The sequence below is a fragment of the Perkinsus marinus genome (genome assembly GCF_000006405.1).
Source record: "Perkinsus marinus ATCC 50983 genomic scaffold scf_1104296976192, whole genome shotgun sequence".
Lineage (NCBI taxonomy): Eukaryota > Perkinsozoa > Perkinsida > Perkinsidae > Perkinsus > Perkinsus marinus.
Window position 1 is genome coordinate 22,837 of NW_003200472.1, and position 12,618 is coordinate 35,454.

The window sequence follows — 12,618 nt, forward strand, 5'->3', positions numbered from 1 at the left end:
TCCGACCACATGTTCAAAGGTGACCACCACCCTTGCGCCGCATGATGAACATCCATTGAGTAAAAGCAAGTGTTGTTAGGAAGCAAGATTCGATCTCCAATCCACCTCTTAAATGTTCGAGCGCACTGGGTCTGCTGGAGGTGCACCTCAACTACCTATAGAAGGTGTTGACCCGTCCTCAGACAGCGAGAACTACCAGACCTCTAACATATCGTCACCTACAAACTCTTCACAGTCTAGTAGGGATGGTGAGGCTGAAGGCTCAGCATTGGCCCGGGCCTCGTATGGGACTTGGCATACTATCCAGCCTGGCCTCGTCTTCCTATCGCATCACATATCCCCCTTTGTATGGAGACTAGTACTACTATGGTCCAAACTAATCTTGGTCGGACTTAGCATAGTATCAGTGACGATATCGGCATGGATTCTCTATTGGGTCGTACACTGGTTGGTCATACCCAAGCAGCTCCATTCCTTCCCGGTTTACTTCGACTATAGCGCCACGCCTGCCTGTGCTACAGTGTCCTTCTCTAACCGGCAATGGTTCGATACTACAGCGAGTCGACAGGCTTTGGCTGCCCCGTTATTGGACCTGCCGGCCCCATCAGTCGACTATGATGTGACCTTGGCCCTGGATTTACCTACTAATCACTACAACCTCGATAAGGGTCCTGTTATGGTAGATGTTACTCTGTACGGTATGAAGGGCCAAGATGCGCCTACGGCCCGCTCCCGACGGCCACTTCTACTGCCTTACCACTCTTCCTTGTTGAGAACGATGCGGGAGTGGCTGATGGTCCTACCAGCCTTGCTAGGGTGGACAGTCGACGAGTTCACTGCAACGGTGCCTTTGTTCGAAGAACTCAATGTGGAGGTCTACGAGAGTTCCACATTTCCACTATTATCGGCTACGGTATGCATGAACCCTCCTCTGCAGGTGTATGGAGCCGACTTGAGATTCCATTCTCAATTGTCGGGGATCCGCTATCTACTCTCGTCCCATCCAATTCTTATGAGTGTTATTTTCGTGTTGTTCGTTCTCATCGGGTTCTTGGTTTTCACTGGTACGTCATTGGTATGGCGAGCATTATTCGGGGCGGTCTCCAGATGAGAAGACCAGACGAGGTGGACGTCGTCGGCACCCACAGCGGAGTACAGGGAGTAGTAGTGGGCCGTCTAGCGAGTCTGGTGCGGGTAGTGCGTCCAGTGTCCATAGTGCGGACAATGAGAGGCAAGGGGGCTTCGACACGTTACGGGAGAGGCCCCTACATTTGGGCAGCCCTGAGGACTGACTTGTGCACTATTCCTAGTCACTCCGGTCTTGCGTTGATTTAAGGGAAGTATCGGGTGATTTTGGGTGCGTCCTCACCGTTGCTTCCACTCCCGATAGGGAAGTTCCGCGTCCTTGGCTACAGTACTCTGGCTACTAGTAGAAGCTGCGGCTGCATATGCACTCGTCATGAAATTTAGTATTGGTTAATGCCAATCTCATTGTTGGTACACTGGGAATGACATTGAATACTGTATGGGGGACTACATGTCGGGGATCGGCATGGGGAAGGATGTGACAGTTGCGGCGGGAGAGGTCTGAAGGTTCGCCTCAGGAGCACCCGCGACTCTAAATGGAAGTGTCACAGTTTGCGAGGACTCCTGAATACTAGAGGAAGAATATCGAGAGTAGTATCGTGAATTGGTACCGGAATGTTCCATGGGCGTGAAAAGGGCTCAAGGTTAGGTCCTAGGACCATACCAGTCGGGTGACGGCTGATTGTTGTTGCATTCCAAGTGATCTGATATCGTTCTCAGTCGTTAGTCGATAGCTTCCGGACATATAGGGGAAATGTGTTCGTCGTGGACAGTTTACTGCTACTAGCGTGTGTTCATGCCTTTCGTAGCCGTCACCACCAACGTCCAATCCATTCTGGCTGATCCGAACAAGCTGCTATTGTGTTTACTGACGTCGTAGCGAATGCTCTCGGCAAGCCGAAGAATTTCATCACTGTGAGTTGCGGTTCAAGGCCAGAATGATGCACATGATGAAAGTGTACAGGTCCAAGTCGTCTCTGCTGCTGGCTTTGTTGTTGGCGGACACGTGGCTGATGGCGTCTCAGTGGAGATCTACTCAATCGGTGGAGGATTGAAAGGCAAGATGTGCGATGCCATATATGAGACCCTACACACAGAGTTTGGAGTGGAGGCTGCGCAGGTAAGGCGAGTATCTTCTGCGGCTTTGCGCCTTTTCGTTCCCTCAGGCCGTGGTGAGGTTCCACAATCTGGATCCCGCTGAGTATGCGATGAATGGGAAAACCTTTCGTGTGAACCTATGTTGATATGATGTCCCAAAAGTTATAAATTCCAAGTGTTGTGTTCTCTGAGGGTCAGCACGAAGTATCAGTCTAGGGAATAGCACTGGCTATGTCTGGCGACGCTTGGCCAACCAAGGTCAGCTCAAGAGGTCGTTGAAATTACGGGTGGGCCTATATGTAAACGGGCGAGGAGCCTTGCAGGGGTTCGCAGACTATGGCATCTCAACTATCCCCCGTAGCCGCGCCCGATCAACTTTCAACATCCCCTCCTGTTAGTGGGCTGGCCGCCTACACTACACAGTTGAGTGCATACTGGGACAGTGTTAGGGGGATGCCCAGGAAGGCCTGGGACTGGTCGAGGCGGAACAAGCGGTGGATTATCGGTGGTGTCGCTGTAGGGGCGGTGGCAGTATATTGGCTCAGGCCGTATTATCAGCAAGTAATAGGATTCAGGGGTATTACCTAGGCCTAAGTTCAACATGGTGTGGTCAGTTTCGCGAGCTGCAGAGTATAGTGTCGGAGGCCAATCGGATCATGGAGGAGGGTGGCGAGGGGAAGCCGGGAGAACCCAAGATCAGCAAACGTCAGAGGGAACACCATGCGAGGGTCATGGCCATGGCAAGTACTATTCTGAAGTCCTGTCAATCAGTCGGGTATAGTAATGGCTGCATGGAGTTGTCCATCCCTGGTCGTGGTGGCAGATAACCTCATTTTGACTGGTGACAGCATAGATCGGCTGAGGGTGTGGCTACAGCAGGCGTATGAGGAGGATATAGACAGGAACATACCACGCAAATTGAAAGCACTGAAGGGGCCTGGAATGGCAGAGGAAAAGCAAAGGCTGTTCACTGAGCTGCAGAAGCTTTGTACTAGTCGGGATGCCCTCTAGACTGTACTTTTCTGATCATAAACGTTCGTCGCTATTGGTAGGTTTCAGCCGCTTGGTCACGTCATTGATAACCCTGCACTTGATACTACTAACACAACGGGTGGCACTGTCAGCGGGTACAGCTCGACAGTATCGTTGTGGTGAATGGAGGAAGCCTAAGAAGCAGTCGGAGGGGAGTACTGGAGGAGACCCACGTACTTGGATTGCCATGATGAAGGAGTGTACAGAATCTCAGATGCTGAGCGAACCTCCTCTGAAATGAACGCTGAGCTGGCGGCTTACCTCAGGGCAATCGGCGACCACCTGACCTCGCCGTTGGTATTGTGGGGTTGCTCATAGCGTTGACAAGACTCTTCTATGGTAGGTACTGTGTCTCGTGGACCACGCCGCTAGGGAGGCCTGTGGGTTGAGGCTGCCATCTCCGACCAGTAGAGAGACGGCCTCGGGTATTGCCTCCACCTTGCGGACAGTGGTGGAAGCGGCATTGCAAGGGCTGTATTGACGGAGGGCCAATGGGGAGGTGGCGAGGTTGTCGTTGTCAGTTTCAAGACTGGCAGTGAGACGCCCAAGTCAGCGTTGGTAGTGCCGCCAATGGAGGAGGCCGAAATCGGCGGACAGGTTTTAGTGGCGGAGACGATGGACTTGGTGGATTCTCCTCACTATGAAGCCTTGTTGAAGGAGAGCATGAGTACTGGAAGGCTTGGCACCACTTTGCTCGTCAATCGGATAAGCTCTATTGCTCAGACCGGGCGTGTGAGAGGGTAACGGAGTATCTTTGTGAGGGGATGTCCTTGGTGGATGGCACCAATACGACCATTGCCTTAGCCAAGACGATACCCTTAGTGAATAAGGTATGGGAGAAAGGGGGTTGTTCCTCCCGGGATTCGAACCGGCGTCTGTGTTCAGGCCATCGAGAATAACGTCCTGGTGAACTCGGAGGCGAATGTGTACTTGTTGCAATTTAATCAACTGGAATGCGTCCAAGAATTTTCGGATATAATATACTTCCGCACGAGGGAAGGCGAAGACTCCCAGTAGTATAGGGATAGACTCGCCCTCCAGCTTAGTGCGGTTCATACAGTTCTTGTTTCCTACTTTTTTCTGGGCTTCCTATTTCGTATCCCTGGCTCAGGAGATCGGACGACGAAGGCGAGCCTGCAAGCCTGGAGGCGATAATGCAGGCCCTTGTCGAGGCCGCTGGGGAGGAGCCTTCAGCTGCCAAGACTTGATATCGCCCTGTCTGCACGACGAAGTTGTTGTGATTGTTTCATTTTTCATATATGGGAGAGATCGTTGCGTTTCTACATCATGAGGGGCTAGCGATTACAGCGGAGCGTTTCCTATTCGTGATGACTTTTCCATGAGCCTTGACTTTGCTTTGCCCAGGGCTTTGGACGCGAGCAGTGCTCGATGAGCTGGGCGAGTCGTACAGCTCGCAGAGCTCGACATCAGAGATCCAGCGCGACTCGAGCGAGTCTAGGGGGGCGATCTCGGAATAGCCTTGGAGGGTCTTCTTATGATGTCGGGAGCCGTCGTGTGGCATCTGAGGCGGAGGGTGGTGATGGTTCGGTCGATACCAGAGTCGGCAGGGCTTCATTGAGGGAGTCTAGGGAAACCCTCTCGGCTGCTGGGATGCCCCGCGAGGGCAGGTACTCCACTGGTCCCAATGGGGAGTCAAGACGGAAGGCGAGCAGAGTGCGGCTTGAATATTCTGTAGAGTCGATCCCTGCTGCTGAGGGCGTCAATGGTGACTTGCTGTCGTACTCGGCTGACGACCTAGATGCAAGCACGACGAAGTTGACGCGGCGTACCTCTGTCGTCGAGGCGAAGGAATGGGAAGTGGAGGCTGTGGTCGAGGCGATGCGCAAACAGGATTGCAGGGCAATGGTGAGATCTTTTCGGGATGAGAGCCACGGTGGGTAGTTGCGTATCTTTTGGTATTGGGTTGATCTCAGGCCGCGAGGATGTGGGAGAAAGAAAAAGAGGAAAGGAGGGGCTTACCGCCGGAGTTGTGGCCCGGTGATACGTCCTGGGAGGGAACACCGCGATCACTGGCTGCGTCATCAGCTGCCCAGGGCGATGTTAGTGAGTATGACGACACTCTCGATAAGGTTTATCCAACTCTAGCTCTGTGGGATGAGGAGGATCCCTTGGGGGACGGATCCCCTCGGGCGAGCCTCCTGAGTTCCCTCCCAGACTCAATAGGCAGCGCCAATGAGCTAGCCCGGAGAAGCAGCAGTGGTGGAACCCTCAACCGACAGCTACCTCCGCAAGGTTCTGCCGTAGCCGATCGTCGGTCTGCAGGTCGGGACCAGCGAGCTGTCGATGACAGTGTAGCGACCAGCTTCGTCACGGAATCAGAGGGTCCAGCTGTGGCCCTTGGGTGTGGCGAGTATGATGCTTCGAGTGGCTATTCGAGTGAGCGCGAGGCACCCGTATTGGATGTCTACGATGGTTCATCGGACTTAGAAGAGAGCAGTTATTACTCCGACGTCTCTAGTGAGCATCATGATACGATGACTGAACATGACGCAGTGTCGATGTGCTCCAGTCATTATAGTGGAAGTCCCCTAGAGGCCAGTGTGATGTCGGATGCCTCCCTATCGGATATCCACTTGGAAGTAGCATTGCCACCTGTCGAGTACTCAGATGCTGAGGTTCCCTTCGAATACCGCTCTCGTGCTGTGCCTCCTCGAAAGAAGAGAGAGAAGCGACCAGAAGCAACAACAGCAGCTGAGGAGATTGTTCGCATCCCTCGAGAGAAGGATGTTGTCCAGGGGGTTCGTAAAAAAGTGCGTGAAGAAGCGGCTTCAAGGCCAGCTTCTCCTGAGGCTGTTGCCCATAAGCGTTGCTGTGTTCTCATGTGATCTTGCTCAACATGGTGTTGTGTTGGCAGTAGACTTACTTGGTGGGAAAAGAGCCATTATTTCGATGAGAATTGATGAGAGCTCTTTGGCGAGTTTCCCTCCGGGGAGCCGTAATTTCTGTTCCTCTTGTTGGTCATATCGATGCGTCTGCGAACCCCTTTTCCATCCCGTATCCTACTCCGATGACCTGGTTGTCACGCCGCTGGTAGAGGTGCTAAAGCCCGTATGCTAATATGTTATATTGTTAATATGTTGCGTTCTAACGTTCCAGGATTAGATGGGAAGAAAATGTTTACTCCGGAGTCAAACGTTTTCTTAGGAAAATAGAGGGGGTTAATAACCCCCCTACACTACCGTGACGGTATTGTACGGTAGTGACGGTAGTACCGTCTAACGATGTGAGCGCGCGCTCACTTGTAGTTTTTAGATAACTCTTTGCGTTCAGTTGTGTTGCGCTCGGTCATGATTGCGCTCAATTATGGTGTTACGAGCCCAGCCTACTAATTTTGGGCGCGCGCTTTATCAAATTGATCTAGCACACAGAGAACTTTGGTCCGTGACGCGTGCTCTGCCGATTTCTTTAAAGCAATATCTTCGAAATAGGCATACGTCCGACTATGCGTCTCTGCTATCACTCTAGTCTCTGGATTTTTTACATTTCAGAACGATTTCTCAGGCTTCAGAACACTGCTCGCCGCAGTAGGATTCGTTCATATTCTTCAGTTCAGTGTCGCTCACCGATGCCCAACAAGGAGTCTGAGGAACTTGGAGTTTTTAATATCACTCCTCTGACTATCGCTGGTGGCGCTGCTGCATTGGCAGCGGCTGGAGTGGTTACCTATGCTTTGACAAATAGAAAACCAAAGTCGTCTGGTGGGAAGCTGGGCCCTCCGGTCCCTCGAGCCTCACAGGAAGATCCAATGGTCTTGGCCAGACTGGAAGGAGCCCGTGACACATGCATGAAGCCTTACGATGGTGCCACTGCGGCGTCATTTGTGGCCTATAATCTCTCCGACTCTGTCTTCATCTACCCCATCACGCCCTCAACCCCTCTTGGTGAGAATTGTGACCAGTGGTCTGCTAGTGGCGTCAGGAATGCTTTTGGTCAGTCTACTGTGGTTAGGCAGATGCAGAGTGAAGGCGGAGCTGCGGGGGCTGTCCATGGAGCCCTCGCTGTGGGTGGTATGTCCTCTACCTTCACAGCATCTCAAGGGCTTTTGTTGATGATCCCCAACCTCTATAAGATTGCTGGTGAACTCATCCCCTGCGTCTTCCATGTGCCGGCAAGAACTCTGGCTGGCCAGGCACTATCGATCTTCGGGGACCATTCTGACATAATGGCTGTACGTCAAACTGGTTGGGCCCTTCTATGTGCCAGTAATGTCCAGGAATGTATGGACATGGCTCTAGCTGCTCACATAGCTACGTTGAAGTCCTCGGTACCATTCATCCACTTTTTCGACGGCTTTAGAACGTCCCACGAGATCCAGAAGATAAACGGTCTTACTGATGAGCAGATGAAGCTGATCGTCCACGTTATGTCCAAGGAGATTGACAGACATCGTTCACGGGCCCTTAACCCGAATCATCCAACTCTAAGGGGCACTGCCCAGTCGGCCGATATCTACTTCCAGAATGTTGAAGCTGCCAATCCCTATTATGAAGCAGTGCCGGAGCACATGTGTAGCGCCCTTGATATGATCAAAGCGTTGACTGGTAGAGAGTACCACCTATTTGACTACCAAGGCGATCCTAATGCGACGCATGTCTTTGTGGTTATGGGAGCTGGCTCGTCTACTGTGGCCGAGACGATTGATTATTTGGAAAGAAAACAGCCTCGTTATAAGCTCGGCCTGGTTCGTGTGAGGCTCTTGAGGCCATGGTCTATTCCGCACTTTTTGAACGCCCTGCCAGCCACAGTGCAGCGCATTTGTGTATTGGACCACTGCAAGGAAGCAGGCGCCATAGGAGAGCCGCTCTATGTTGATGTCTGCGCCAGTATTCAGAAGTCCACGCGGCCGGATATTTTGGTGAGCAGCCTTGATTCTCAGTCATTTTCGATTGGTACTAACGCTTGGTTCAGGTCATTGGTGGTCGTTTCGGGTTGGCCTCTAAGAATTTCACCCCAGGCCAGGTTTACGCTGCCGTGAGGAATCTCGTTGATGCTCGGGTGCCCAAGTCGCCGTTCACTGTTGGTATTGATGATGATGTCAACAACATATCTCTGCCTGTCCCGGAGGAGATCGACGTGTCCAATCCTGCTACCACTCAGTGCATGTTCTGGGGCTTCGGCTCTGATGGCACGGTTGGCGCTAACAAGAATGCTATCAAGATTATTGCCGACAACACTGAGCTCTATGCTCAGGGCTTCTTCGCCTACGATGCTCTAAAGGCCGGCGGTGTCACCGTGTCACACCTGCGGTTTGGTCCCGAGCCTATTGACTCGCCCTATGAGATAGCGAGTGGGTGCGAATATGTAGCTGTGCACAAGAAGGAGTACGTGAGAGCGTTCGATGCCTCTCTTATCCTAGGCGCTAGTAAGCCTGGGAGTATCGTGGTGTTGAATGCCCCATGGATCACTGTGGATGAGCTCGAGGAAGAGCTCCCTTCGAAGTTCAAGTTGATGATAGCCGAGAAGCGTTTGGAGCTGTATGTCATCAACGCATCGTTGGTGGCTAAAGAGTCGGGCATGGGTAGGCTTATCAACAACATCATGCAAGCTGTGTTCTTCCGTCTCTCTGGAGTTCTGCCTTATGAGCAAGCGCTACCGTTGTTCGAGGCGGCGATTGAGAAGACTTACAAGAATAAGGGTGCTGATGTAGTGCGCAAGAACATCTTGGCTGTGGGCTATGCTATTGACAATCTCCACAAGATCGATGTCCCGGTGACCAAGTGGATGCAGTGCGAGCGGTCGGACCACATCAAGCCTCGGAATGGTGAAGAGCCGTCTTTTGTCCGTGACGTATTGGATAAGATCCATACACGCCTTGGCGACTCCTTGGCGGTGTCTGCCTTTCAGCCTGGTGGTACGGTCCCACTAGGGATGACGCAGTGGGGTAAGCGTGGGGTGGCCCAAGCTATCCCTGTTGTGGACATGGACAAGTGCACTCAGTGCAACAAGTGCTCGGCGATATGCCCTCATGGTGTTATCCGACCATTCCTAGCCTCTCCTCAAGAGCTCGCCAATGCCACTACTCCTCATACCTTCCTGACCAAGCCAGCTACTGGTGGCAATCAGGTCTCTGGTCTGGCCTTTAGGATCCAAGCATCGCCTTTGGACTGCACTGGCTGTGAGGTGTGTGTCAATGCATGCCCTGATAACGCCTTAATGATGAAGCCTCTCCCCGATGCCTTGGCTGAGGGTCATAAGAACAACTGGGATTATGCTATGACTTTGGAGTCTAGGGGGGATCGTTTCGACTCCCATACTTTGAAGGGTTCTCAGTTCCAACAGCCTCTATTGGAGTTCTCAGGGGCTTGCGAGGGCTGTGGTGAGACGCCTTACGCCAAGCTCTTGACCCAGATGTTCGGCAAGCGTATGGTCATAGCCAACGCTACAGGGTGCAGCTCTATTTGGGGTGGCACGGCTGGATGGATCCCCTACACTGTAGACAAGAAGACGGGCAAGGGGCCGGCCTGGGGTAACTCCCTGTTCGAGGATAATGCGGAGTATGGTATGGGCATGGCTGTGACTATGGATCATAGGCGCCAACAGCTACGCTTACGTGTGCAGGAGGCATTGGAGCAAGAGTCTATAGCCACTGGTGAGCTCAGGCTGATGCTGCAGCAGTGGCTTGATAATGCAGACCATCCTGAGGCCTCTTCTAAGTACGGTGAACGAGCCGTTGAGATCATGAACGACATGGAGCCTCTGCCGGCCTGTCTTGAGGAGTGTATGAGGTTATCTGATCTATTTGTGAAGACCTCTATGTGGATGCTTGGTGGTGATGGCTGGGCTAATGATATTGGCTTCGGCGGTATAGATCATGTGCTGGCACTTGGTGAGAATGTTAATATAGTCGTGTTGGATACCGAGGTGTACTCCAACACAGGCGGTCAGGGCTCTAAGGCCACTCCTATGGGGGCTGTGGCTAAGTTCATGCAGAACGGCCGAGCCCTTCAAAAGAAGGATCTCGGGCAGCTGGCCATGACATACCCCAACGTCTATGTCGCTTCCTGCTCTATGGGGGCCAACTACTCTCAGACGGTACGGGCCTTCCATGAGGCTGAGAAGCACGTTGGACCTTCCCTCGTCATGTGCTATGCACCCTGCATCGAGCACAGGACTAAGACTGGTCTCACTAGGATGTCAGAGGATCAGAAGGCGGCAGTCGAGTCGGGTTACTATCCCCTGTATCGTTATGACCCTGAGCTCGCCAAAGTGGGTAAGAATCCATTCCAGCTTGACTGTAAGAGCATCAAGCCCGATGTGTTGGCGAACTTCCTAAAGAACCAGAATCGATACGAGCAGTTGGTCCGACGAATGCCACACCATGCGGCTGATCTGCAGTCGGAGCTGAAGCGCTACATCGAGGAACGTCATAAGAGGTTGAAGGACGCTGCCATTGAGAAGAGTCAATCAGCTGATGTGTTAGCCTCGGGTCTATCGGCAGGCGTCAGGATCTATTACGGCTCGGACACTGGTACGACTGAGCAGCTCGCGAAGCGCCTCTCTGGCATACTCAAGCGCCGAGGTGTTCATGTTAACTTCTGTACTGGTATGGACGAGCTTATGCTGGAGGAAGCCACTGAGGACCTCATTGTGCTTTTGACATCTACATGTGGTGATGGTGATATGCCGACTGCTGCCGAAGCTCTATGGGAACAAATGGCTGCTTGCCAGCATGGGGGTAGAAGACTGGCTGGTCGCTTCTGTATGTTTGGCATGGGGGATAGTTCTTATGAGCAGTTCTGTGAAGCTGCTGTGAAGATCGATAGGCGTATGGTAGAGCTCGGCTTCACTCGAGTGCTCGACATTGCTAAGGGAGATGATCGAGATGAGGACGGCTGGGCTACAGCCTTCGATCAGTGGTTGCCGAGGGTTTGTGATGAAGTTGGTGCCAAGCCGGAGGATGAGGAGGAGTATGAGGCCTTGTTCGAGGTCACTAGTCTCCCTGTTACTATGGTTGAGAAGGAGTTGCCTTATCAGCGTATAGTGCCTCCAGGTTCTCATGCTGTACCAGTTATGGAGAACCGTCGTATGACGCCAGTGGAGTACGAGCGTGATATCCGTCACATTGTATTGGACACTAGCGCTGTGGACCTACCCTTCAGGCTTGGTGATGCTATTGCTCTATATCCACAAAACCTCACGGAAGACGTTGACAAACTTTTCGAGGAAGTACTCACTCATCACGACCCTAATGATGTTGTCTCTGTGAAATGCCTCTCAGAGGATGTACCTGCCCGGTTGCGCTCGGCCTTCACGGCTCGTGTGCCCGTGAGGCAGATCTTCGTAGAGCTACTGGACATCTTTGGCAAGCCCAGTCGCAGCTTCTATAAGCAGCTTGCTAGGATTGCCTCTAGTAAGGAGCGTCGGAAGCTCGTTGATATTGCCGATGATGATGACAAGTTCAAGGAGTTACTCGCAAAAAGCGTCTCCTATGCGGAGGTCCTCAGGATGTTCCCTAAGACCGCTAATTTGATGACTCTGGTCAACTTCTTGGAGATAATCCCTCTGCTCAAGCCTCGGCTCTATTCGATAGCTAACAGCTCCTTCTACTCGCCTGGTATTGTCGAGCTCACTGTTGTCATCAACAGGTGGACCAACTCTGATGGTAGGCTGATTACTGGTACTAGTACTAAGTATTTGGGCTTTGGCAAGGACACTGAGGTGTGTGTCTCTGTTGCCAGCGGCACATTCGTCTTCCCCGAGGATGAGCGTACCCCTATGGTCATGTCGGCCTTGGGGACTGGTATTGCCCCTATGCGTGCCTTCGTCCAGGACCGTATGTACAAGCGTAAGGTGCTCGGAATGGATACAGGTCCTATGATAGTGTTCTATGGATGTCGTCATGAGAAGGAGGAGTTCCTATATAGGGATGAGTGGAAGGCGTTCATGGAAGCTGGGGTCCTCACCAAGGTTATCAACGCCTTCTCTCACGACCAGGAGTATATGATATTCGTCCAGCATAAGATGGCTGAGAACCCCGAGCTGTTGTATAAGTACATTCAGGAACTAGGCGGCTACTTCTATTTCTGTGGACCATCCATAGCTGTGCCCGATGTGGAGGCTGCGGTGAAGAAGGCTGTAGGTGATGTTGGTAAGATGAGCGAGGAGGAAGTGGAGAAGTGGTTTGAGGAGGATATAAAGGCTAAGAAGAGATACTCTACGGAGGCTTATTAGGCGTTGTGGCGAGGGCCTCCTTGCCGTATGAAATGACTCATTATTTTGGAATGTTATTACAGTCGCTTGGTCAAGTCCGGTCACACAAGCCTGCCCTTTTTGTCACTAATGCTGGTCGCAATTTTGTCATCATCTGTCGGGACGTATGCTGCCCTTGTCCGGATCTGATCCCCCATTGGATTTTCTTTGGTAATCCTGATCAGTGATTGC

At 52.3% G+C, this 12,618-nt stretch overlaps 3 protein-coding genes across 3 annotated transcripts; all 3 read left to right on the forward strand.

The window, feature by feature from the left end:
* Positions 1-112: 112 nt before the first annotated feature.
* On the forward strand, positions 113-2,330 carry Pmar_PMAR004012 (hypothetical protein; the record flags this gene model as incomplete). Its single annotated transcript, XM_002764744.1, has 3 exons — positions 113-913; positions 2,051-2,206; positions 2,253-2,330. The coding sequence occupies 3 exons, from the start codon at positions 113-115 to the stop codon at positions 2,328-2,330; spliced, it is 1,035 nt and encodes a 344-aa protein (XP_002764790.1).
* Positions 2,331-5,780: 3,450 nt separating this feature from the next.
* Pmar_PMAR004013 (hypothetical protein) lies at positions 5,781-6,062 on the forward strand (the record flags this gene model as incomplete). Its single annotated transcript, XM_002764745.1, has 1 exon — positions 5,781-6,062. The coding sequence occupies one exon, from the start codon at positions 5,781-5,783 to the stop codon at positions 6,060-6,062; it is 282 nt and encodes a 93-aa protein (XP_002764791.1).
* Positions 6,063-6,802: 740 nt separating this feature from the next.
* On the forward strand, positions 6,803-12,561 carry Pmar_PMAR004014 (pyruvate-flavodoxin oxidoreductase, putative; the record flags this gene model as incomplete). The annotated part of the gene is made up of 2 exons (XM_002764746.1): positions 6,803-8,092; positions 8,146-12,561. 2 exons carry the CDS (start codon positions 6,803-6,805, stop codon positions 12,406-12,408), a joined length of 5,553 nt encoding a protein of 1,850 aa, XP_002764792.1. The 3' UTR covers positions 12,409-12,561.
* Between the last annotated feature and the right edge of the window lie 57 nt (positions 12,562-12,618).